We start from the raw sequence: 27,486 nt of genomic DNA, 5'->3' as shown, positions 1-27,486 counted from the left end.
TTATTCTACGGATAAAGAAACAAGGCTCCAGGGATGTTACCCAAGGTCTCTATTTACAGGTAATAAGGTCACTACGTACAGGTAGTAAGGTCACTATTTACAGTTAGCAAGGTCTCTACTTATAGGTAGTAAGCAGCAGAGTGAGGATTTGAATGTAGGTCCTTTACTTACAAAGCTAAGACTCTTTTCCCTGTACCACATGTTGCATATCAGAATACATATCAAAGAAACATATAGCAAGAATATAAACCTAGCTTTTTATAATTGCGTATATCAATTAGATAGCCATGAAGCACAATACATTAGCCTACTGCGTAGTAAAAATACATTACATACTACACAGAACAACATATATTGTGATTGCATACTGCAACTGCAACTGCATTTGTCATACGCCTTCCAGGAATAAGCTTTGTTCTGTCATGAATAAAATTCCAAGAGACAAGTTCCAGGCATAAAAATCAATTTATTAATTAGACTGGCCAATAGTCAACAAACTGATCAGTGAGCTCTTCCAGTGATCAAAGACAAAATCTCTGCTTTTCCCTTCTGACAGGGACCTCCCCTGACAAGTTGATGGCAGTCCTGGTTAGTGGATATTCAAAGAGGAGGTGGGCTGAGAGCTCTCAAATCCTTCTGATTACTTCATCACTGAAGGGGGACCAGTCAGCTGAAGACTAGTTCAGGAGATTCAGCAGCCTCCAGCAGTCTGGGTTAGGAGAACCGCTCTATTTTGGCTTAGCTTCTCCTTTCTGATCCAGATTGCCCCAGACTCTAATGCAGGGGACAAGGTCACTCAAATAGCTCTTGGAAGTGTTGACCAGTTCAGTTTAGTTTCTGTTCACAAAACAAATAGAAAGACCCAGTCTTTCCCTTAGGAGAGTTAGGAATGTAATGACATTCCTTCAGTTAGAAGTCTTTTGACAGAGTAGGGAATATTACAAGTTAATATTAAAAATTAAGTGATTTCAGTTGTGTCCAACTTCTTGACCCCATTTTGGGGTTTTCTTGGCAAAGATATTAGAGTGGTTTGCCATTTCCTTTTCCAACTCATTTTATAGATGAGGAAGCTGAGGCAAACAGATTTAAGTGATTTACCCAGAGTCACACAGCTAGTGTCTGAGGCCAGATGTGAACTCATGAAGATAAATCTTCCTGATTCCAAGTCCAGAGTTCTAGCTACTGCACCAATCAAATAATATAGCATTAAAATTAATGTTCCTCTGTTCAGTTACATGAGTATTTTTCCTGAAGCATCATAATTAAATTTGATAACTGTCCTAATAGGTGGTATAAGGAAGACACTCAAAAGAAGTATACCACCATTGGGGCTAACTTCCTCACTTGTTTGTTCTCTATAACAACACTCCTGCCCTGGGTGTGGATCCAACCAAAATGGTAAGGCAGGATTTTCTCATCCCTTTCAGTGCTCCTCCACTAGCATCCTTGGTCTGGGCTATGTTGCTCCTTCCCTGGCAGCTCTCAGAGGCACTCATCCCCAACCTCACAAATGAAGGCTTACATGGCAGGGTTGGCAAAGGGATATTTTTGATCACACTCAAGAGTCAGACTAGGAGGAAAATGTTACGAGATGTGCAGACACCATTAGTAACCTTTCCATTCCCCTCTCCACTATAAGACACCTCTGCTAACTTTCTGAGAATCAAGTGAGGATTGATTTGTCTGATTCTGCCAGCTAGTTCATTCATCAGCAGGCACAGGTTGGGACTGGTTAGCTCAGTGGAGTGCATTCAGCCCAACTGGGGAGTGAGAATTGAGGTCAGTATTCCATGGTCAGTTAATTTTGAAGAGACAAACGGAAGATTGAATTTCATGAAGGGGGAGAAAAATAAAATTGGGAGCAGAACTGGATTAAGCATATACAATGACCCTGACAAATTAACCCAATGCAACTGTTTTTCCTCCTTTAAAAATTCTAATCTCTTTATTTCAAATTCTAATTTGAATCCTCTTGTTTTAAAATCTAATCTTAGTACCAATGAAAAGCTTCATTGTTTGAGATTTTAAAAATTTCACTTGGTTGTCAGCTTTTTCTCAAATTTCTTTTCTTTGGTTTTCTATTTGGTTTTATTTAGTTCACAATGCGTGTGTGTGTGTGTGTGTGTGTGCATGCGTGTGTTTTATGAATTCAGGTTTTATTCTGAAACTTTGCTAGTCCTTCATAATCAAGATTTAATTATATCTCCATTGCTGTGAAAGTTTCTGTGAAGATGCTATTGAGAACCAGGCCACGTAGGAGGTCATCCTGAGAAGTACATGGCTTATTGGAAAGAATACTGAATTGAGGAGAGTTGCATTTCAGTGCCCACTCTGCCTCATAGGATTCATAGGATTTAGAGCTGGAATGGAGCTTAGAAGCCATCATGTCTAACCCCCTCATTTTACAGATGAAGAAACTCAAGCTCCAAGGGATCCATGGGTAAATGGCCACACTTAACTTTCTGAGCCTCATTTGTTCCCTCATCTATAAAATAAGGGGCTTGGATGAGGTAATCTCTAAAGTCTCTGCCAGCTCTAAGACCTATGATTTCTAAGACTTCCTTTGGCTCTCCAACAATCTGTGGGTCTATATGAATTTAAAGGGGCAAGAGAGATTACAAAAGGGGAAATAAACCCAGGCTCTGGTAGGAGCGAGACAAATTAATGAATGAATTCAACCTATAAATATGTGTTGAGTAACAGTAGAAGGCACTGACCAAAGCTGGTCATGTTTAGGGAGAAGGTAGAACAGGTAAGGGCAGCTAGGTGATGCAGTGGATAGAGCTTGGAATCAGAAAAACTCAACTTCATGAATTCAAATTCAGCCTCACACACTTAACTAGATGTGAGTCACTTAGCCCTGTTTGCCTCAGGTCTCCATCTGTAAAATGTGCTGAAGGAAATGACAATCCACTCTAGCATTTTCACCAAGAAAACCCCAAAATGGGGTCATGAAGAATCCAACACAACTGAAATGACCCTATAACAGAAAAGGTAGTGGTCCCTGAAGTATGCTTTGAGAGGATGCTTGGTATCTTTGCTCCAAAATATCTCCCCACCAGCCTGCCACAGTAACAGAAGTTTTCTTACTTGAGATTCATTCCTTGTAGTTTTTTTTCAAACTTTAGAAATTCTCCTATTAAAAAATCCTAATACCCCTGGAGAGAGCATTCCTTAGCCCTGGTAGCATTTTGTGATAGAAGATAGCTAGGTTCAGAGGAAGTCAGAAAAGTTCCATATGAATCCCTGATTGGCTCTTTAGTCTCTGTGTGAATTCAGGCAAGAACCTTCATTTCTCTAAGCCACAGTTTCCTAATCTATAAAATGAAGAGGTTGGATGACAAGGCCTCTGAGGTCCCTTCCAGACCTCCATGATTCCCTCCAGGGAATATTGTGGAATAGAAGAGCCTGTCTTTGTTACCTTTGTCCTTTTCTGGGACCCTCTCTCACCACCTTTTTCCACCTCTAGACACCTAGTGTCCTTTGCAAATTTCTGGTTCTCTAAATCATACAGTATGCCTACCTTATCACTGCCCTCCTAAGCCCAAGCATGACTCTCTGCTGTGATTTCAGACAAACATTTGGAGGAAGCAATATGATTAAATAAGTTCTCACTAAACTGTAGATGACTGATCAGTAGGCTCAACCCTCCCCAGGGTATTTGAATTCAGTTTATTAGCCCTGTAGAATCTCCATTTGGTAAAAGAACAAGAGTTAGCGATTTTATATTCTAGTTCTAAAGAACAATTTCCCCTTCGAGCTTAGCACAGGCCTGGCATTTAATAAATGTCTATTGAATTGAATTATTAAATGGTCTTGATCATGCTGTTACCCACAAGTGTTCAACTTCTATGTTCACAAGTTGTCCCAGATTCCTTTATTTGATCAATCTTTTATCATTCCATCTTTTCTTCTGCCTTATGACCCCTAAATGTGTTCTTCATCTTCCCCCTGACCTCCAACCTCTCCACTCCTCTGTGCTGCACAGGCTGTCCCCTCCTGCGTTCTCCATGTCAACTCTGGTGAATCAGTTCAACTGTATATCATGCCCTATCCTCATATCTCTTTCCCTCTCTTCCTATGGATGACTCAAGCCTCTAACTCCTCTCTCCTACCCCCTCAGCTGAGGATCCTGCCAAGCATCTTGGCATTGGGTAGTCTGGGACATTCAAGTTCCCACTGGGTTTTGGAACCATCCTGTAATTAGTGTCTCAGGCAGTGACTTTTGGGATCCAGATCAGCGGAAGCTGAGATGAGTAGAAGCCACATTCAGTTATGAAGTTGGTGGGATGGATTTGACATAGAAACTGTACTCATCTGAATCTATTCTCCTTAGAGACTAAAGTGGTAAAAGGAAGGGTATATCCTTAAGGTATTGGGAGGAAATCTTTATTCTTTTGTTTTTGCTGTGTCTTCAAAGTAAATATGCTGTTGTAAAAACTAATTGATTTTAATTGGTTAAATGGGAACTAGAGCGTTAGACATTAGTGCTCAATAGTGGAGGGGAGATGTCTAGAACGGGAACTTAAGCTCATAGCGTTAGAGAAGAGGTACCTGAGTCTCTCGGGATATCCCTAGAACCCTGGAGGGGAGATATAACTGGCTTGACTCTAGGATAATGAGATAAAAGTACTTGCTAAATTTGTATCCCTAGTGCTTAGCACAGTATAAAGTCTAAGTAAATGCTTGTTGACTACCTCACTGTCTTAGCCATTAGTTGATTGCTACTGAGAGAAAAGGTGGGTAGAATCAAGCGCATTTTTAGGGTTAGGGTTAGAATTGAGGTGGGAAGAGGGGACTGAAAGGGAAGTGTGGAAGGAGGATGGCCAGCACTACTTAGGGAGCGATGTTTCATTTTTCCAGCTACTTGAGGCAATGCAGGACAGCAGAATAGGAAGAGTGCAGCTCTTGTCCTGTGTCAATAGGGGAGCCATCTATGACTGCCAAGGCAGTGCAACTAGAAATTCCTTGTGAAGGAAGATGGAGATCTGTTAGCCTCTGTTTTCATTCCCTACGGGGTGGGGGGTGGGGGGGAGGTTCAGGGTTCTCCAAAAATAGGGTTTCTTAATCTCTTTTATGTCTTATGAAAAGGCAAAGCCTGTGGACTCCTTTTCAGAATAATGCTTTTAAAAGTATAAAACAAAGGGAACCAATTCCACTGAAATATAGTTATCAAAATATTTTTTAAAAACAATCTGTGGACCTCTGTTAAGAACCCTGACCTTAGAGGAGGAGAGGAGATTACCTAGATAATTTGGAAGGAATTGGAGGGTCAGAAAAAACTATGGAAAGTTTTTAGGAACTGAGGTCCAGGGTAGAGTTGGATTTTCCTGGATATTATCATCTTCCTTCAGGTTGGTTAATTCCCAGTGTACTTCCAGAGCTAGGACTGAGATCATTGGGTTCACTGGGTCATGGGAACTTAGAACATTGAAATATAGGACTGGAGGGTGGAGGGACTTAAGGGGTCAGGAAGTCTATTTCCTGGAGAAAGAAGAATCCCAAGCCTGAGGGAGACTGTGAGAGAAAAGTGGGAAGATCATATATTCATATCCCCCTTACTGCTTACTGGGATCCTGCCTTCTAAATCTCCATCCCTCCTCTGGCTTCCTCTCAACCAAATCCTACATCAAAAGGCTATATCAAACTGTGCCCTCAACTTTCCTGTTCCTTGGAACCCTCTGCCCTCTCATTGCCTCTCTTGAAATAAGACTATTCTCAGTGGTAGTCACTTCCAAGTGGAAGCTGCCTGAGGATCCCAGAGAGTCTTCTGTACCATGTCCTGAAATTTCCTGAGCCCAAATCAGAGATTCCTGCAATGTAGCCATGTGTCTCTAAGGACTGGTTATATAAGGGGAAAGATATAATTGCTAGACCACTTTAGGGTTCTCATTCTCTCTCACCTGGCCCTCACTCTTGTCTTGCCCAGTCATTTCTCTTCTCCCATTTGGCATGACCCATCCTTGAGTCACTGTTCTTGGCTCTATCTTTACATAGGCATATTTCTGACCATGAATGACTAAAAATAATGAGAAAAACTGCATAACTCAATATCTCAGCCTAGCCACCACCAAAGAGCCAAACTACTTTCCATTGGCAATTTGCTGAAGGAGGAACTCTTGATTCATGCATTCTTTACCCTGCTTTGGGAAGTTTACAAAATATAACAGTCAGTAAAATTCTTTCTCTTATTAGATGCCAGCAGGGATTTTAAAAAGACAACAAAAAGTCTTGAAGCAGGAGAGTCCATGTTCTTTGGCTCCTTCATCTCTCCATATGCCAGCTATTGTTACTCTCTCTTCTGCAACCCCTTATTCACAAATAATGAAGCATACAAACCAAAGCCGTTTAATGAATCACATCCTTAAGTCAGTATTGCTACTATTAAATCAGAAATTGGGAACAAAATTTAAAGAACAGGAGTTTTTTTTTAAAGGTTCCATTTAACATGTGCTCTCTTAGTGAGAGGGAGGAGAGAGAAAAGCATTTTTCCAGGTATCTTTTCTCTTGAATTGGAAGTTACATTGAACAGGTAGCTCAGATCTGCTCTCCTTGGTGCTTCTCAATGTCCCATGTGGCATCTAGAGTACATGGAGATTTGGGGATGGCTCCCCCAGTCAGGCCACCTCAAAACCTCCCAGTCTCTAGTCTCTCATAGTCTCTCCAATCACATGCACATTATCTCCTTTCAACTCTTCACCTTTGCTCATGAGATTTTCTTCTTCCAGGGTGAGAGAAAAAGTATGTGTGTATGTGTGTATATGTATGTGTGTGTGTTCATCCTGCATTGCCAAAAAAGACCATGCCATTAGAGAAACGATGACATGACTTGCACTTGACTTTGTTTGTGAATGTGAGTGAGTGAGAGCTATGCACATCACCAGCCTCACTTCTCCTACAGAGCCATCTGAATCCAGTGACCAGATATTCATCAGGATGACTGGAGATGACCCAGGATGAGGCAGCTGGGGTTAAGTGACTTGCCCAAGGTCACACAGCTAGTGAGTGTCCAGTGTCTGAGGTGAGATTTGAACTCAGGTTCTCCTGACTCCTGCACTGGTGCTCTATCCACTGCACCACATAGCTGCCAAGAGAAAAAGTAACCTGTCCCTTTTAAGACTCACTCAGTTCCTACATCTCCCAGAGTGTGTGTGTGTGTGTGTGTGTACATACATATACACACACACATACACATATACATACACACATATGTATATGTGCATCTGTATGTATATTTATGTGTATATATATACATGCATATATAGTTCCTATGCTATTTAAAATTGTATTTACTCTGTGGACAATCACAATGGTTTTGATACAAGCCAATCAAATGCACAGTTTGGGACTGAAGGAATGGAAAATAAAGCAGAGAGGAGAAGAGATTTTTCTTAGCTCAGACTAATGTGGTTGTTGTTTAGTCATTTTTAATCGTGTTTCACTCTCTGTGACCCCATTTGGCGTTTTGTAGGCAACAATACTGAAGAGGCTTGGTCCTTTCCTTCTCTAGCTCATTTTACGGATGAGGAAATTCAGGCAAATAGGGTTTGCCCTGTGACTTGCCCAGGGTCACCCAGATAGAGTCTGAGGCCAGCTTTGAATTCATCTTTGCCTGACTCCAGGCCCAGTGCTCTATCCACTGCACCACCCAGAAGCCCCTGAGACTAATGTGGAAATGAGCCAACAAGGGAATTTCTTTGATTGCAGTCATCTCTGAGATATCTATACCCTACTTTTGACTCCTGAGAGACATTTAGTAAGGAAATGAGTCAACAGCAGTGAGAAGTAGAGGTATATATACATATATGTATATACATGTATATGTGTGTATATACATATATATCACATCACAGACTTTTGCAATAGTCTAGCTGTGAGATGATGGAGGTCTATACCAGAGTGGTGGCTAGATAAGTGGACAGAAAGAAGGGGAGGTCTATGAGAGAAGTGAAGGTAGATATAATAGGATTTGGCAATATATTGGTTATATGAAGTAAGCGTGAAGGAGGAGTGGAGGATGACACTCAGATTTGAGATCTGGGTGATTGGGATGATGATGGTACCCTTGATGGTAACAAGAAAGTTTAAAAGAGGTGACAGGTTAAGGGAAAATACAATGAATTTTTTTAACATGTTGTTTGAGATATTTACAGGACATCAGACTCAAAATATTCAAAAGTCAGTTGGTGATATGAAACTGGAGCTCAAGAAATATGATCTGGCTAGATATATACTGCTAAATCTGGGAATCATCTGCATAGAAATATTAATTGAACCCCTGACAGCTGATGAGATCTCCAAATGAAATAATATGGAGGGAGAGAAGGTCCTAGGACAGAGCCTTGGGAGACTCATATTTATAGGAGTGACCTAGAATGCTATCCAGCAGAGAACAAGGATACTTTGGTTGGAATGTTGAGTACGTAAGAAGAATCATATGCACAAAGCCTACAAAGTTAGGTTGGAATCAGATTGTAAAGGGCATTACAAATCAAAAAGATATGAAGAGTCAGTTTCCTAAGGAAAAAAATGCAAATTATTAATAACCATATAAAAATTCTCCAAATCCCTGGTACTACAAATGCAAAAGAAAGTAACTCTGGGGTTCTAGTTCACATCCATCAAATTAGCTACGATAACCAAAAAAATCATAAATCACAAATGCTGGAAGGGCTGTGGGAAAACAGACACACTAATGCACTATTGGTAGGGTTGTGAATTGGTCTGGTCATTCTGAAAAGCAGTTTGGAACTTTGTCTTCTAAATTATTAAACTGCTTACTCTGTTTCCCAAAGAGACCACTTCTAGTGGTATATCTCAAAGAAATCAAAGAAAGAGGAAAAGGACAGCAAAGATATGGAAATTAAATGAGTGGCCATCAATTGGGAAACTGCTAAAGAAATTAAGATGTATGAACCAAGTGGAATACTATTATGCTAAAACAAATAAAGGGAAGAGGTACATGTCGAGAAACCTGGGAAAACTCGTACAAGTTGATGCAGAGTGAAATGAACCAAGACACCAATTTATATCATAACAACATTGTAAAAATAAAACTTTTCAAAAACTTAAGAACTCCAATTAAGGCAATAATCAACTGTGATTCCATTCTAGAGGAACAATAATGAACCCTCCTTCCTCAGTGAGAAGGGGTGGTCTCAGGCTACAGAATGACACATGTAATTTTTTGGATATGGCGAATGTGGGAGTTTGTTTTGCTGGACTATGCACATTTGTAACAAGGGTTTTGTTTTTATTTTCTCTCTTTTTTTCTCTCCAATAAGACTGAGTAGGAAAAGGGAGAAAAGACTTTTGTCAAGAGGAAGAAAATTAAGTTGAAAAAGTCAAACAAAAGTTTGCATTTTATCTAGAAGCAAGTTATTAATAACCATTAAAAAAATTCTCCAAATCCCTAGTACTAAAAATACAAAGTAAAGCAGCTCTGGCGTTCTATTTCATAGCCATCCAACTAGCTATGATGATCGAAAAATCTTTTTTTGAGCAGGGAAGTGAACTGTGCTTTAGCAATATTAGTTTGGTTTTTGTATTTGTGATGATGACATGACTTGCACTTGACTTTGATTTGAGTGAGAGAGGGCTGATTAGTTTGGTAACTATTACAGGATGGTTTAGAGAGGGGAAAGATTAGCAGTTGAGAAACTAGTTATGAGGCTATTGTAATAAGAAGGAAATAAGCATTTATTAAGCACCTACTATCTGTCAGGCACTGTGCTGAACACTTTACAAATACTATAACATTTGATTCTTACAATAACCTTGTGAGGTAGAGTCTATTAGTATCCTTATTTTCCTTTGGAGGAAACTGAGACAAATAGAGGTTAAGTGACTTGCCCAGGGTCACATGACTAGTAAGTATCTGAAGCTAAATTTTAACTCAGGTCTTCCTGAGTCCAAGCCCAGTGCTCTATTCACTGCACCCCCTAGCTAGCTTTGTATTACTTCCAGGATAAAATAGAAATTATTTTCTTTTTTTTTGGCATTTCAAGTTCTTTGTAATCTGGCCTTTTCAATTTTCCAGTCTTCCTGTACTATACCATCCGTAGCTACATCCAGTTATACTAACTTACCTGTTGTTACTCACATGTGACCTTCTATTTTCCATCTCTATAAATTTGCACTAGTTGTTGCCCATGCTTGGAATACTCATTTTTCTTTCTTCCCTTTCTTAGAATCCCCAGGCTGATTACAGAAATGCAAAATTAAAACAACCTTGAGATATCATTTGACACGTACCACACTGGCTAATATGATAGAAAGGGAAAGTGAAAAGTATTGGAGGGGATGTGGAAAAATTAGAAAAGTAACTCATTGCTGGTGGAATTGTGAACTGATCCAACCATTTTGGAGAGCAATCTGGAATTATGCCCAAAGAGTTATTAAGCTGCCTATACCCTTTGACTCAGCAATACCACTACTTGATCTGTTTCCAAAGATAATTAGGGAAAAAGGAAAATAGCTCATATGTTCTAAAATGTTTATGCAGCTCTCTTTGTGGTGGCAAAGAACTGGAAATTGCAGGGATGCCCATGACTTGGGGAATGACTGAACAAATTGTAGTATATGATTGTGATGGAATACTATAGTACTGTAAGAAACAACGAGCTCAATGATTTTAGAAAAACCTGGAAATACTTGCACAAAATAATAAAGAGCAAAATGAGCGGCACCAAGAGAACATCATAAACAGAAAAAGCATTATTGTCTTAAGAATAACTTTGAGCAAATCAGTTACTTTAACTATTATAAATACCCAAATTAATCATAAGGGAAACATGAAGAAAGATGCCATCTGCGTCCAGACAAAAAACTGATGAATTTTGAAATTTATACTTTTGTAATATATATGCATATACACATGTATATATGTATATTGTACCTGTGTGTACAAATATATACATACATACACCTATATACATATATGTGTGTGTGTCTAATAGTACCCAGCTCTAGTCAGAGGGTGAGGGGGAGAAGAGAAAAAAAAAGAAATGTACATGATAATTTAGGTGTATATTTGAAAGGAAGAGCAAGTTGTTCATAGCAGATTTGCCATTTCATTTGCAATCATCTTTTTTATTGTACTATGTGATGGAAATGCTTGTTTTATTCCCCAAATTAAAAATAAAATAAAAAAAGAATCCTTAACTTTCTTCAAGACTCAGTTGAAAAACCACTCCCTGTAGGTTCCCCTGGCTGCTAGAGCCTCTGAGGTAACCTTCTAATTACACTGTATATATTTTGTATGTACCTATTAAAAAGCATTATCTCCCCTATTAGAAGGTAAGCGCCTCAAGGGCAGGGACTGTTTTTTACCTTTCTTGTATCCCTAGCACTTAGCACAGTGCTTAATAAATGCTTGCTGATTGATTAATCGAATGAATGTATTAGGATAATGGCTTTGTGAGTAGAGAAAATGGGATCAAAATGTGGGCTCTAGTAACTGACTGGTTGTAAAAGGTGTGGAAGAGAGAAGAATATAAGATGTGCAAACCTGGATGGCTAGAAAAAATGGTTGTGCCTTCACCAGAAATAGAGAAATTAAGAAGAGGGATATAGTTGAGAGAAAATGATGATATTTTGGGGGCAGCATGTTGAATTTGAGGTGCCTATGAAACATCTACTGCCCAATAGACAATTTTTGATGTGGGAATGAAATCCAATAGTGGTATAGCAGGTTAGGTACATTGGCTAGTCATTTGTATAATTGAACTCCTGGGAGCTAATAAAGAGTATAGAGGAAGTAGAGAAAAGTAAGAAATGTATATTTGCCTAAAAGACAATTTTACAGAGAACTCACATAAGGCAAGTTGTCACATGGAAGTCAGAAGAAGAGATACAAGGATACTCTCAAGGTCTCTCTGAAGAACTTTGAAATTGATGGCATGACATGAGAGACCATCTGAAGGCCACCCAACATGGCAAAGCAGAATTGCAGTAGTTCAGAAGAAACATGAGATGTGCAAATTTAAAGACAGCGTCACTCCAAATAATCAGATGAATTATTTGTGCCCAACCTGTAGTAGAGCCTTCAGATTTCATATTGGTTTGATCAGTCACAATTGGACGCATTTTACCTTGACTCCAACATAATGAGGTCACTTTGGTCTTCTTTGAGAACGAAGTGCAACAACCAAAGAGGGAGTAGAGAAAAGGGCCCAGGACCCAGCCCTACAATACACTCAAACATAGGGATTGAGACAAGAGCGACACCAGTAACAGAAACAGGAGTGACCTTCTCAAGTGGAGTGGACAGATGGGAGGAGATCTTGGCGAAAGCAGTGTCCCAAAACTTACAGAAGAGAGAGCATATTGAAACAGTGTCAAATGCTATACAGAAGTCAAGAAAGAGAAGAGACCTAATAATTCGTTAATCATTGATTTGAGAGGTGTAATGGATTCAGAATAACATTTCTGACATGTTCTGTACATATACATTAATCAGCCTTGGCTAAATCACTTGGCAAGAATGGCTCCATAAGGCTCCAAAATACAAAACGCAGATCTGCATTGGCAAATGGAATTTCTTCACCAGACTCCCTAATCAGTTGAAATCACAGTCCAGAACAAACAAGCAAAAAGAAAGGCTCACTAGTACTTTTAGATAGAATGGTTTCCATTGAGTGATGAAATCAAGAGACAGATCACAAGGGGTTGAGAAATGAATGGGAGATGAGAAAGTGGAGACAATGACTGTCAAAAGCATTTTCTAAGTACAGTTTATACCTGAAACTGGATATTTTCTTTTCATGACAGATCTGTATCACTCACGCAACATGCATTTTTGCCTAACCTTTATGGGAATGACTTGGAGGCTTCCAATCGTCTCTCTACAAAGAGCTCTGAATGCTATAAAGCACCTTATGACCTAATTTGTTCTGAAGAGCTAGAGAGGATGACACTTCTCATGGAACTGGGGAACATGACAGGTCTTGGCAGAATCCAGGCGTCCTGCCACCCAATTCATCAGTTTCTTCTCCAGGTTCTTTCTTCCTTTCCCTTTTCAGCCTCCCCAAGGGAAAAGAGATGTTTCTGTTCTAAAAAGTGTTTCCTTTGGGAAGACATTGGACAGAGGGATGCAAAGGAATAAGACAGGACAGGGTGGGCAATAGGGTCCCTAAGTCAAACCATAACTCACTGACTGCTTCTATAGATCCAGAGAGCAAAACTAAGATGGTGAAATTCAGACATTTATAGCCATCCTTGGGGGTTCAGAAGGCAGGAAGAGAGCAAAATACAATCTGGATCTCAGGGAGTGTGCTCTCCTATCATAGATTTGTTGACCTACTCAGACAAACTTCATATTCCTTCTCCCTGCCTTTTCCCTCCTTCAGTTGATTTATCTCTCTATCCTTTATGACATTGTCTCTGCTTCTTTCATTCCTTGTCAGCATTATTTCTGAAGATGAAAAAATGAGGCAAATCTAACTCTCCATGGTATAGTGACTTAGAAAACTCTGCTGTGGTGGAGTGGAAAGGGCTCTGGACTGATTAGCAGAAGACCTGGGTTTTAGCTCTGCTCATTTCCTTTCTGTATATCTCTAAATGTTAGGATATTTTTTCCTCTCATAGTAGTAAGGATAAATTTTGTTCTGCCTGACATTCATTGCAATGTCAAAAAGATTTTGGCTCCTTCTAACTCTATCCTCATATCTTGAATGGATCCAGGAGGGTAGGATGGGGGGGCAGCCAAGTACCCTTGAATAGCTCTGCCCATTTAGCCCCCAATGAAACCTTCAGGCCAAAAGGATTTTGTTTGTTGGGATGTTTGTTGGGAATGGGGAAGGAAAGGATTCTGCCAAATCTATAGACCTATAAAAAGTTTTGATGCAATTGAGAGGCATGCCACCCAGTTAATGGTGAATAAAAGATGTGATACTGTGAAGTCTTTATGGTTTCCTCTGAAATGGGAATGGAGATTTAAATGAACCTCTTTGGATGTCATATATACTACTTTGACTACCACTGGAAATTGGAATTCTTATTGAAATAGGACCTGTCATTATTTGATTGATTTTTAGGTAGGAATTGATTGGTAACACAGGACTGATAACATGCATGGGGCCCCTCTGATGCTAATCCCCAGACGAAGGACTCTGGAGACCCTGTTTCTGGGAGAGTTGTTATGACATATAATGGAAATGCCTTGGAGGAACTTTGGAGCATGTGCAAACACTCTGTATCTGGTTATGTTCTATTAACTCTGTGGTGAGTGAATCTGAATCCTTCTCTTGATTGACTGCAGAGTTGAAACTGGAAGTACATTCAGAAGGTACTACGTGACCAGAGTCATAGCTCTTCTCCAAAGCTATTTTCTCCATAAATCTTTACTAGCATTTGACTCTTCCATTCATAGCATCCATAAGAAACATCATAAGCTGAGTCATCTTGGTCTCTCGCCTTCTGAGGTCTGCATGTGGGTCCTGTGAAAATGGTCTTTGGTTTTTTTGCCTCATTGTTTATTCTTCTATTTTGGGTAAAAAAATACTAATCTAGAGTCTCTGACTTTGTGGGTTTCAGAACATAAGGAGTCAGGGAGTCTGTGAATTCAGGATTCCGAGAGTCCAAATCCATGCTGGGTATTGTAGTCAACCCAGTATCTAGAGTATGCAAGTAGTGACCTTCAGGACCCAACCCAATAACAGAAAGACAAAGACTCATCTGGCAGTAATGTTATATTTATGTGTCAACTTGGTGGGTCCAATGGTATACAGAAACCATGTTGATTCTGAACTGAAATGTTTGCACTTTTATTCCTGTTATATGCTCTAATTAAATGTTCCTTTGTAAAAGCTAATTGATATTAAGTGATTAAATAGATTCCAGTACTAAATGATGTTTTAAAACAATTGGGGAACATAACAAGTAGGGGCTCAAGTTGATGGCAATATAGAAGATGGCAATATAGAACTCTAAGGGGAAGATAGCATAGCCTGTCTCTGGGATAGTGACATCAGAGCACATTCATTATATGTGGGGCCTCACGTTGGGTAAAATTGAGTCTTTTGCATTTGTGAGAACTTTGGCAAGGTTCTCCATCCTAAACTTCTATTATTGGATACTCTAATGTGCAAGATCCTAGAAAAACTGGAAATTTTTGTCTTAGGCTCTAATGATATGGTCGTTTTCTGGTATTTTGTCTCTTCCTTTAGAATATAAGCTCCTTAAGAGATGGGGAAGTTTTTGCTTTTAATTTTTATCCCTAGCGCAGTACCTAGTACAATAAATGTTGGTAATTGATTGATAGCTTGATTGAGTATTTAGTGTGGTTCTGACGGCTGAGAATGTTTTCAGAAAGTCGGATGCTGAAAGATCTGTAATGAAAGAGAGAAATCCAGAGTAGGGTGGGTCGTGTTTGGCACCGCATTAAGAGCAGCTCTTCCTTTTCTCTTTGTCAGTTATCATTATCTCAACCACACAAAGCAGCAATTCTATTCCTTCTGGCTTTTCTTCTTCCTCTCAATTTAGCTAACGAAGTTCTTTTAGCTGTCCTTGGTATTCTTTACAAGTCTCAGCTCATCCTGAGCTTTAATAATAATAACACTAATAGTTAACATGTATATAGATCTTCTAATTTGTCAGGCACTGTACTAAGCAATTTATAATCATTATCTCATTAGCGCTTCTAATACCGTTCTTGTAGGACTTTGTTTATGCATCTTATTCTTCTTTTCTGTTTTTTTATCTCTATATTTTCTCATCATTTCTAATCATTTTGGTCACTCTTATAAAGGAGTGGAAAAACAGAAGGACTCTTTTCCGAGGGTCTTAGCATTGTTTATATTTTACTATTCATGAAAATAGTTTTTCTTTGGGAAAGTTGTAACGATAGAATTCTGGAAAACCATTTTCTGGGGAGGACCGCTGAACAATGAGTCCTCAGAAGAAGCAGGGAGGGCTGCTAACCTAACTCAGGACATGTTGTTCATCTCTGATCTTCAAATGATCTGAGAGCTGGACACCTGTCCTTCAGACAGGAAATAGGAAGTAAGTGGGAGGTCCAACAGTGAATATGGACTTTGAAAAAGTTCTTCACATAGGAGGAATCTGACACTCTGAACACCAGATGATGACATGGTTAAAACTAGACCCACTGCTCATCTAGGATAATAAGTGAGGAACAAATATTTTGCTGTAGGGTTGAACCAGTCTTAATATCTGGCTAGTGAATACACTCCAGTGACCTGAATAAGGAGAAGTCAGTTCTTCATGGGGTAAGAAGCTGCGCAGACCTTCAAGAAGAATGTAAAAAGAGACTGTCCAGTTCATAGGACAATATGAACCAATGTCTAGTTGGCATTTTCTGAACTCAAGAAGACGATATTTGTTTTAGTTCCTGACTTCCTGCCCAGTCTTTGGTTCCTGACTCAGTACCTGTGGGTACCTGTGTATGTCCTGTCTTTGGACCTCGTTCTAGATCCATAGCTGTGCCATGACTATTGGCTTCTAAGTGCTTCTTGAGGACTGCTTTCTCCAGTTCCTGTCTCTCCTTTCCACCCCATTTCTATGTGTTGTGCTTTATACTAACTCTAACTTCTGGATATGTAACAAATCTCCAGATTAAAAAAAAAGATTATAGAAGATTTTTATACAACTGAAGCTGACTATATATCTCCAAAGAGCATCAGGAGGAGTCCCAAGTTTCTAAGAGTAATACCTCTCTTGGACTCATTAAGGATAAACTTTACTGTGATGTTTCAAGGGAAAGAGATACACAGAGTGAATGCAGATGCCCTAAGATTTGGCACCGATACAGAACAGAGGTTGATTGCATTTGTCCTCTTGTATCTTCAGATTCACTCTGGCTGGGAACCTCTTTTCTCATGTCATTCTGGCAGGTCTTTCAGAGCAATCTGTTTCTGGATGACTTGGGTCAAATTATGTGACCCCAGGGTTAATTCAATGTGGACATGTCCTCATGCTCCTGGGTCAGTGAGTCCTCAAGAAGAAGCTGGAGCTGTACTTGCCCCAAGGTCTCTCCTGACATCTCTAATTTCCTAGGAAGGGGGTATGCTAATTCTGCCATTTCAATTCATACATTACTGGGAGCATATGAAAGGGGTTGTGGTACAGCAGAGGCAATGTGACCTGGCTTCGAAAGTATCAGTTGCCATAAGAGTTCCTCTCGAATACTTTCTTCAGGAGGCAATGTCCTGAAACGTCTTGGCCCCATACTGCCTTTTATCATAGTTAAGGAGTCAGGACAGTTGGTCTATTGAGGGCAGGAAAGTAACAATATGGATCAAATGGGCCTAATGAGGTAACCAGACTGCCTGTAAGCTTCAGACAAATGTAGAGACACTCTGTACTGTTGTTTGACTGGCTTGTTATATTGTGCAAGTAGAGCTGTGTATGTTGGTACAGTGGATAGAGTCCCAGATCTGCAACCAGGGAGACCTGAGTTCAAATGGAGCCTTTGCGAGAACTAACGTTCGTATTTATTAGTTATGTGACCCTGGGCAAGTCACTTAACCTCTGTCTGCCTCAGTTTCCTCAACTGTAAAACAGAGTTCATAATAACACTTTATCTCTCAGGGTTATTATGAGGCCCAAATGAGACTTTATTCATATAGTTCTGATAACAGTGCCTGGCACCCAGTAAGAACTTAAATTCTTGTTTCCCTTCATGGTAGAAAAATATGATTTTGGTGCCGTCATGTCCTTGTATGGCTTTCTCTGTATATCCCTGTGTTTCCCCTGTATCCTTGGGAAGAGTCTTGTGCTTCGGACTTTGCTATAAATCACCTGAGGTATTAGGCATAGAATACATTAAAGGGATAATGACACAGTGTCCCTTGATTGGTGACAGCTTGATAGCCCCTTCTAAACTCTTCCTTATTTCCTCAGTGGTATGAGACCCTCATAGTCAGCAGTCACAGTCTCCCAACACTTACTCCTTCCCTATCTTTTATTTATACCTTCTCATCCTGCCTCACCCTATACCCCAACACTTTCATCTTGGCCACTGTGACACATGAGCTTGTCTTTCTATATTTTCAGAGTGGTGTATCCTATTATTTATAGGAACAATGTCTATATTTGTTGGATTTCCTTATCTCCCTTCATTGAGGGGAAGGGGGTAGGATAGCAGTTGGAGAGTCAATGACTATATAACTCATGAACCTGCTATGTTCCCAGAGGCTAATTGGCCAAGAACAAACCTGGGATTATAAATGAATGAATGAATGAGTTACTGGGCCGTGGTGAGATTCTTGAGGACAAAGATGTCCATTTTTGTCTTTGTGTTGCCAGTGTCTTTCACACAGTGAGTGCAATATTAACTATTACTGGAACTGTTGAGCTGTTATCCAGAGCATTCATGTGGGCAAATTCCAAAGTTGTTGGAGGTGATCTTGGATGAGCAATACTAATTTTTTCTGGGATCAGAAAGGATCTGGGTTTCATGGTGTGGTGCTCCCAAGGTAAACTAGAACTGAAGAACCATAGCTCAATAAGTCTAGGCATAAGTGATTTTCTTTTATTTGTGCCTTACCCTGATAGCTTTTTTTCTAAAGGTATGTATTTTCTTTTCTTTATAGCAAAAAGACATGATTTTGTAGCAGAGGGTGGGTGGCAGTGAGCAGCCCCACCAAGCACATTTTGTTTTATTACTAGATCACAAATTCAACAAAGGCCAAAATCTTGTTTTGGTAAGTGTCTCCTCCATTGCTTTGTACGAAGTACTAGGTAAACGTTTGCTCATTTGGATTTAGTATTTGCTTTGACCTTCTAGCCCCTCTGGTCTTCACACTCAGCTTCCACCTATCAGATAGAAAATTCACCCTCTTTCTTTCCTCCCCACCCATTTCACCCCCTTTCAGGAGAGTTGCATTCCCCATGATTGAGGAGAAAGGAAGAAGACAAGGAAACGTGGTTTGCGCAAGTGACATATCTCAATATAATTTCTAAAACTCTATGATCTGAACAGCTAAAATACCTCTGGGCTATTTTGTTACAAAATATTTGCCATTTGGATTCTTTAATGGTGTAGTCACCCTGCCTTTCCCTAGAGAGGCTTCTCTCTTGTGGGGTGAAGGGTGGCAAGGACACGTATGTACAGCAGGACACAGACAGATGGGCAGATGCCTACACCTAGGCTGCTGGGTTCTATTGGCTAAAGAGGAACGTTCAGATGAGCTGTGCGAGATCAGGGTTAAGAGTTTCTGGGGGAAGGAGTGTCTGAGGGCTCTACAAGTGTGTGAAGTTAGGAGAGGGACAAACTGAGGTCCAGCCCAGACTTCACTTCCCTGGGCCTCTGTTTCCTCATCTGTAGAATGAAGGGTCCTTTACAGCTCTAACTCCTATGATTGTCAGAGTCCTGCCTAGTAATGGGAAAGTAAGGAGAGGGGGAGTGGGAAGGATAGGCTGGGAATTTCCCTAGTGGAAACTGATTTTCAGTTTTTATTCTGGGATTGGTGTTGGGCTTGGTTAATTCAAATGTGATTGTGAGCACATTAGGTGGGTTATGGGGCAGCAAAACTGCTTTTTTTCTCTAGAATCAGAGATAGGTAAGGCCTAGTAAGGGAGATGAGGGTGATACTGTCCTTGCTTAGTATCCTATGGGTTAAACAATACTTATCTCTTTTAGATGAAGCAGATCAAGAATTCTGAAGCCCATACCTATATGTTACATCCCATGGTCAGGGGTTCTAGGTGCGTGTGGCTGGGAGTAGGGAAGATATCCTTGGAAGGATATTTTAAGAGTCACCCCTGAATGTATACTCTAGGAAGTATTCTGCCCTAGCCTTGGCCTAAGGTGCCAAAGTTAGTGTTCTTGTAGAGCTACTACAGGGGAGGAACAACTCAGGGGTCTAATGCTTCAAGATGAATCAGCTCTCAGGGAGCTCAGCTACAGCAGTTGGTGACAATGGTGTAGACGTGGTAGAATGTAGGATGGTTTGTCCACAGTTGTGGACAAGGGAAGGGAGATCATAGAGTTTTATATAGAGACTCTGTAAACCTTTCAAGAACGTGGATGTAAGAGGTTACTTTGTGTAGGTTGTAGACATCGCCAGCAGCTCACAGTTGGCCTCTAGTACAGGTTTCTGCTGATCTTGGGCCTCTTGCTTTTCATGACTCTTGAATACTATTCTCACTTTGAATGTCGACTTCCTACATGACCTGAGACTACCTACATACATTAAAGTGGGGGTACACTGATGTCCATTCATGCAGAAAAGTCCCTGGGGACAGTAAGCTGACTGGAGACCATGCCATACAAGCATCAGTTCAAGTCTAGGAATAGTTAGCTTGGAAAAACAGGTTTGGGGCAAGGGGGAAAAAATAGGTTCAGGATAGCTATGTTCTGAGCCTCAGAGGGCAGGACTAGGAAAAATGGGTAAAAGTTGCAGGAAGGCAAGAAGAAACTTAACAATTAGAGCTGTCCAAAAGTGGAATGAGCTGCCTCAGGAGATGGAGGTTTCTCTCCTCACTGGAGGGCTTCACGTGGCTACTGAAGGAGCACTGGGCAGCGATATTACAAAGGGGAATCTCCATCAGATATAGGGCTTCAGAGTCTCTAAGGTTCCTTCCAAATTTCAGATTTTATAATTCCTTCTTTTTTATCTAGTGGAATAAAAGCAATGAGAGGTAGTGTGGTATGTTCAAGTTGGAGGACCTGGTTCAAGTCCCACCTCTGCCATTCATTGCTTACATGACTTTGGGCAAACCTCTTAAGCTCTTTGGGATCTCAGTTTCCCCACTGGTAAGACAAGGGCATTGGACCCATTGACCTCTAAGTTCCCTTCTGGTTTAAAATCTATGAGCATTGTATTTGGGGTCAGAAATGTCAGATCCTCGCTCTTCTACTTAACAGCTGTATGATGTGAGGTAAGCCCCTTCTTCTTTCTCCACCTTGTTTTCTTCATCTATGACAGGGAGTAGGATGTGGTGGCCTCTGAACTCCTTTTCAGTTCTTAAGATCAATGTGATTTTTTTCTAGAAGGAGGGGTGAGGAAGAGTGGAGAAAGGAAGGACCTTTAGGAATTTAGAAACTGCCAGTAAGTTTAGAGTACCTTGGAGAAGCTTGTGGGTCATGAACCTAGGGAAGGAGAGAGGAGACTACCGATTGGCTGATTGAATCCTTAAACTGTTAGATGAACCAGGGTTTGGTCAAAGGAGGAAGGGAGGGAGAATAACCAAATTCATTAACTTCCCAGGCCCTTAAGGGACCTTAAGCAGGATTCCACACAATTCTTTCTTGTTCTCTGGCACCATTAATAAATCAACCTAGTATTCCAGTTGGATCACAGAATCTGAGTTGGGACCTCAGAGGCCATAGATTTAGTTCAAGTCGTGTCCAAATATGACTCTCCTCTTTAGTCTACCTGACCAGTGGTTATTCAGCCTTTTCTTGAAAGAGTAGCCTAGACCTTCTCCCAAGGAACCATTCCACTTTTGGATAAGTCTATGTTTTCTTCCTGAAGGATCCAGATTTGCCCATTAGCAACTTCTGTGCATTACTCCTGGTTCTGTCCTCTGGTACTAAACAGAGTAAATGCAATTCTTCACTCACAATACCAACCCTTCAGCAGCTTTCATGTTTCAACCATCTTTTTTCCAGGATAAAAGCACCTGGTTCCTTCAACTAATCCTCATATGGCATGTTCTTGAGGCCCATTACCATTTTTGTTGCAGTAGATAATCCTCTCCCTAGGCCAGGATTCCATACCTCTTAACACAGCCTAAAATAATCTTAGCTTTTTTGGGGGGGGTGGTGGTGCTGCTATATCACGCAGTTAACTCATATTAAAATTGCAATTCAGTAACTCCCTATTTGTTTTTAATATAAATGGCTGTCTAGCTAAATCTACATCTTGTACTTGTAAGGTTCATTTTTTTAAACTCATGTAAGACTTTATGGAAATGAAATTTTATTTTGTTAGATATGGCCCAATATTTTAGCCTGTCAATCTCTTTTTCATAACTCCACTCATATGTCCTGGTTCCAATCAAGCCCCCACTCATGACTCTTATGCATTAGCCATTCCCCCAACTCATCTTTCCTTCACCCTTCTGGCTCTGCTTCCCATGTATAAGTCTTTCACTTTGCCTCATTGTTCCTAATTGCCCATAACTCTTTGGATATACGTGTCCCCTCATCATCCTAATGTAGATATCTAGATTTCCATCATTTAAAAGCGATTCCTGCCTTCCTGCTTCATCGATAGATGGAGGAGTCTATACCTAAACTGAAGGATACTTTTCAGAAGGGTCAAGGTGAGAAGAAGGAAAAAAGAACTTCTCTCTACAGAGGAGTCCCAGGGTCCTATATTGTAATAGGTTGGGATTCATAAGAAATGAAAGACAGGACCAGATAAAAGAGGATGGGAACTGGGACAAAAGAGTCAAAGACAGAAACTTGGCTGAAAGCTATAGAAACAGGGGTGATGACATCAGGGTCAGAAACAACTAGGCAGTATCAGTGACATTTAGGTTGTTCATGAAACAACTCTGCCATCTGGATGGAGCCACTCAGCCTTCCCCCAAACCTTGCTGCCTTGGCCCTGATCCCAGTGCACTGGGAGCTGGGATTTTGGAAGAAGAGGATGGGAGAGGTTGCCTCATATTCTAAGTTTTGCTATCTACCTGCTATAAGCAGGGTCATCTCACCCCATAAGTCACTTTTCTATTAGGCCTCAGAGGTGAGAGTCAGACATCATGAAGTAGTGAAAAACATTGATTCTAGACTCAAAGGACCTTGATCTATGTCCTAACTGACACTAGCTATGTGACTACGGGCAAGGCAATTAAGTAAGCTCTCTGAGCCACAAGTTCTTCATCCGTAAAATAGGGACAAAGCTTGCATCACTTAATTCACAGGTTTTCAGGAGGAAAAAAGCTCTTTGCAAATCACACAGTGCCACAGAGCTGTGAGCTCTTACTGTTATTCTACAAAGGACGATTGTTCTCTGAGGACATCACAACTTGGAAGAACTTACTGGTCTAGAGTAATGACCAAAGAAAGCTATTGGGTATCTTCTGAAGGGTCTTATAAATGATTAATTTACATCTATTAGGTGTAGTTTTGCCTGAAGGCAGGGAGATAGACTAGCTGTGTTTTAGCGATCCTGTCTAGCTCTGTGGTCCTACGAGCTAATTTTGGTTAATCATGTAAAATGTATAGGGGTTGGCTTCTTTAGGGGCAGGAGGGAGTGACTCAGCCCCTTCTCTATCCCTACAAGACCAGTTATGCTTACTCCCATAGGCGCTCTGTCAAGCAAGCCTTTGGTCATGGTGCCAGCCACATGGGCCTCTCTTCCTTTGTCTCCACCCCCACCCCAACTAAAGTCAGAAATCAGTGGCTCCAGTCTCACTCATCCCTCACCTTTTGAAGAGGGAGAAGGAAAGGGGAGGGTTGGGAATGGAGGAACTCCTGACTCCTCCATTTGAATTCCTGATTGGAAGTAAGCCTTAGTCCAAGTTGGGGAATAGATGTGGTTTTGGGAGGAGAAGGAGAAGGCCAGTGGAGGAAGGAGGGCCCTTCCACTCATGACTAGAATATGAGGAGGCAGGGAAAAGAGAGACCTGAGGTGAGTTCCTCAGGTATCAGGGCTCAGAAGAGTCAGGAGGTTTGAGGGGAGAATTGGGATTAGGAGTGGGAGACTGAGGTACCATTGATCATTTTTTTCTTTAAAAAATTACTGTGGTTGTTAGTTAGGAACTAAGCATATTTGTGGGGGTGGGGATGGAGGTGGGGGTGGGGAGCCATCTAGGGGTGAGGAGCTCCCAGGAGAAGTATAGGAGCAAAAGGGGAATGGGAAGTAAATTTGTGCTGTTGGGTATAGCCAGGTTTCATGGTAGGTGGGGAGAAGGGAAGGGGGAAAGGGCAGTGGTTACACTAGGCTTCTGGAACCACTGGAATACCTCCTTTGTTGGAGCAGAGAGCCTGGAGGGTAATACTGATGTGGATGGTTATAAGGGGGAGGGGGTGGAGGCAGAGGGGGCTGGTGGATGATCTTGACAGGGGTGGCAGGACCTCGAAGGGGAGTAGAGCTGCAGGAGTCAGAGGAGGAGGCATAACAGGTGAGTGCCTGGCTCAGGAGGGGCTCCATGCGGGCCAGGCAGGGCTTGTCCAGGACAATGACTTTGACAATCTGCTGGCACTGCACCAGGGTCCCTGGCGGGGTGGGTGGCGGTGGAGGCAGCAGGTCCCTTGGGGAGTTAGGAGGCAGGCCTGGTGACGATGGTGGCAGCGGTGGCGGCAGCGGCACTCCCTTCTCGGGCCCCAGCCTGGAGTTGTGCTGGTACGTTTGAAGCCTGTTGTGAATTGACACCTAGTTTAGAAACAGCCAGAGAAGCATGACATGTTACATGACCAATTCCCAGCTGCTAGGACTGGCTACCCTAAGCCTCCACCCCTGCCCCCGATCCCCAGCCCCATCCAACCACTGCTATCCCCTCTGCCCCCCAATCTTCCCACTGGACTGGGAGTCAGAAGATTTCAATTTAAGGACTGACTTTACTTCTTACTAAGTGACTGAGCTTAATCAAGTCTCTTTCTCAAGGCCTCACTTTCTTCATTGTAAAAATAGAGGGCTGGACTGGAATTCTGGTGTCTCCTCCAACCTGAAAATCCTTCCTTCCTTTGTTCCTTTTACTGTTCATAAGGGAGACTGGCTAGAATCCAAAGGATCAGAGGGCTAATTCTGATTCTAACGTAGGAGGTCATTGTGGCATAATGTAAAAGAACAAAACAGAACAAAAACAAACCCCAAACAAAAAAACCTGCTCTGGAAATCAGGAACCTTGGACTTTCGTTTCTACTCTGCCCCTAAATAGCTTCAGGACTCTGGGCCAGGCTCCCCCCACTCAGAATCTCAGTTTCTTCATCTGTAAAATAAGAAGACTGGACTAGAAGCTTTCCAAAGTTATTTTGAGCTCTAAAATCCTAACACCTTGTCATGTGGTCTTGGCCAAATGACCCAAACCTCTTAAAATCAGTTTCTCTCCCTGCCTTTGCCTTACCCCCAGAAGGCATAGTCATCCCAGCCTCCCTGCCAGTCTCACAAAGGTGTTATGATGAAAAAGGAGGTCAGATGTATTGACAGAGTTCGAGCCTGTCAAAGTTCCCCTGTGTTTGGGCCAAGAAGGACCTACAAATCCCTGCGTGCCTGGCACCCTAAATTTGATTTATTTATTTAGCACTCTTCCCCCCTCCACTCTCTTCTCATAATCATCAGGTCCAAGAAACATTAACTCTCAAACCAGAGTCTGATTTTTGATTTTTAAAAATTCTAATAGAGAACTCTTTCATTTAAGTCTCAACTGAATGTCTTTCTAAGACCCTGGACTGACTTGTTTAGTTAGACGGAAAAAGACAGAAAAAGAAAAAAAAAGCGAAGTCTCCCAAAAGTAATGAAAAGAGTACTAGATGAAGTGTTAGGAGATGTGGGTTTAAGTCCTAGCTTTGTTGCTTACCTTGGGCAAGTCGTTTAATAGCTGGATTTAATATGGTACTTTAAAATTTACAAAAATACTTGACATTCATTTCCTCATAAAAGTCTCAAAACAACTCCTTGAGATGCCTCATTTTATAAACGAGGAAACTGAGGCTTAGAAGGTTAAGGGACTTACCCATGGTCTGAACCTCAGTTGCCTTATTTGAGATATGAGTGGGTTGTGCCATATTGTCTAGGATCCTAAGAGTCTAAGCAAATGAATGGACAAGGGAAATCCTCCATTATTCATAGGGGTAGATGGTCCGGTTTGTAGCCTTCCTCCAGATGGACAGTGTGGGTTAAAAGGTAAAGAGAGGGGAAAGGGAAAGAATTGGCCAGTGGGAAGTTATGAGATTTCCCATGGACCATGGATGGTGTTCCATGCTGTCTCCCAACAGGTCTTCCTGATTAAGGGCCCTTATATCTCCAACACTTGACAACTTGGTTCAGCTCATGTCTTAGGCAGATTTCTTGCTAGTACAATATGTTTCCTCTGGGTGCACCTTTCTTCCAATCCCTGCCCTATGGAGAGGGTTGTTCTAGGTATGGAAGAACAGCTGGAGGATGGGGGTAGGAAAACCATTTCCCTCCTTTTATGGAGATGTTAGGATCATGGTATCCCAACTTTGACCCTAACTCACAGGTTCCCAGTACCTTTTGGCAACAGATATCTTTGACCTCCTCCCAGAGGTCTTCTCCCCTCCTATGTCCAAGGAATATTCTTTGTCACTTTCTTTTCCACAAATATCCCCTAACAACTACTCCTAGCTAATCCCTCATTCTTGCTTTTTAATAACTGATCTAGAGGTCCTGGTCCTTTTCCTCCAGTAGCATCTTCTAGCCCTGAGACATGCCCAGAATGGCAGGGAGATTCCTACAGCAACTAGGAAATTCCATAAGACCAACCATGAGGTTATGAGGTCAAGTCTTCTCTGTTGTCTCTTTGAGTCTCTTATCACTTAGAAAGTTGTTTTTTTGGTTTTTTTCAAATTACCACAGCTGCTGGAAGAGGACAACAAACCTTTTGTCCCATCTTCCCATGTTGGCAACACCTTCAGGATGAGACAACATCTATGAAGGAAACCAGGCAAATTCCTATGGTACTAGAATATTGGGTAGAGTTTTGGGGAGCTCAAGAACTCACTACTCTTTTCCCCTAGATCTCTCAGTGGGAGCACACCTGAATGTTCACACTTAGCAAAAGCTCAGTAGAACTCAGGTGGAGCCCTGCCATGCCCTCTTTTCTCCATCTCCCTTTTGCCTACACCCTTGGCTCTCCCTTATCATTTCCTTCCTTGTGTTTCCCCAATGTCTTGCCTCCCCTAATATTACTCTTTTCCTGACTTGTCCTCCCTTTTCTCTTTCTCTAAACTCTCCTGACCCCTTGTTTGCTCCTCTCTCCATCTTTTCTTAGATTCAAGGTATCCTCAAGTGAGGCTGACGTGACTTCTTAGAGAAACAGCCACCATCCATTCACCGTACCCTACCCAGTCTCTTCATTCATCTTTGACAGTTGGTAAATGAGAGACAAGATGACTCATCCACCAAAAGCAAAACTCCCTAAAGAGACCTTATTGATTCAGCTCTCCCTCCTCCCAACACTCTCCCCTCCTCACCTCCCTGATGATGAAAGAAAAAAAAAGAAGGAAAGTCAAGATGAAACATGGGTAGCAGGTAAGAATAGCTCAGAGAAGATGGAGAAGCGCCTGCCAGAGGGAATCGGCCAGGTAATGAGAAGGGAGGGCAGAGGACAAGGAAGTTTGGTAGAGGGGAACCAACTGACAGGCCATGGGGGCAGCAAGGACAAGACTCTGCATAGGAAGAAAGAGGCTAGCAGGGGCCCTGGAGCTGGCTGAGGGAGATGGGCAGCCTTGCAGATAGTCACATAAACCTTCGGGCCAGAACCAGGAGGGAAGAACTAAGCACCGATTTGATGGTTCTCTCTGGGCAGCTCAGACTGTATGTGGTTCAGGGGGAGGGACTGACAGAACAGACCGATGAGTTGGGAACTTGTGTTTATCTGCAAGGCTAG

The 27,486-nt window shown here is 41.5% G+C and overlaps 1 protein-coding gene across 2 annotated transcripts in view; it reads right to left on the bottom strand.

The window, feature by feature from the left end:
• Nucleotides 1-19,673: 19,673 nt before the first annotated feature.
• Nucleotides 19,674-27,486, bottom strand: part of IQSEC3 (IQ motif and Sec7 domain ArfGEF 3) — a 159,403-nt gene continuing 151,590 nt past the window's right edge. For both annotated transcript variants that reach the window (XM_072654069.1, XM_072654070.1), the window contains one exon: nt 19,674-24,290. In XM_072654069.1, the coding sequence (XP_072510170.1) occupies nt 23,850-24,290 (441 nt within the window). In that variant the 3' untranslated portion in view covers nt 19,674-23,849. The remainder of the gene's footprint in view (nt 24,291-27,486) is intronic.

The sequence above is a fragment of the Notamacropus eugenii genome, chromosome 3, assembly GCF_028372415.1.
Source record: "Notamacropus eugenii isolate mMacEug1 chromosome 3, mMacEug1.pri_v2, whole genome shotgun sequence".
Taxonomy (NCBI): Eukaryota; Metazoa; Chordata; class Mammalia; order Diprotodontia; family Macropodidae; genus Notamacropus; species Notamacropus eugenii.
This window is presented reverse-complemented; position numbering and strand designations above follow the sequence as displayed.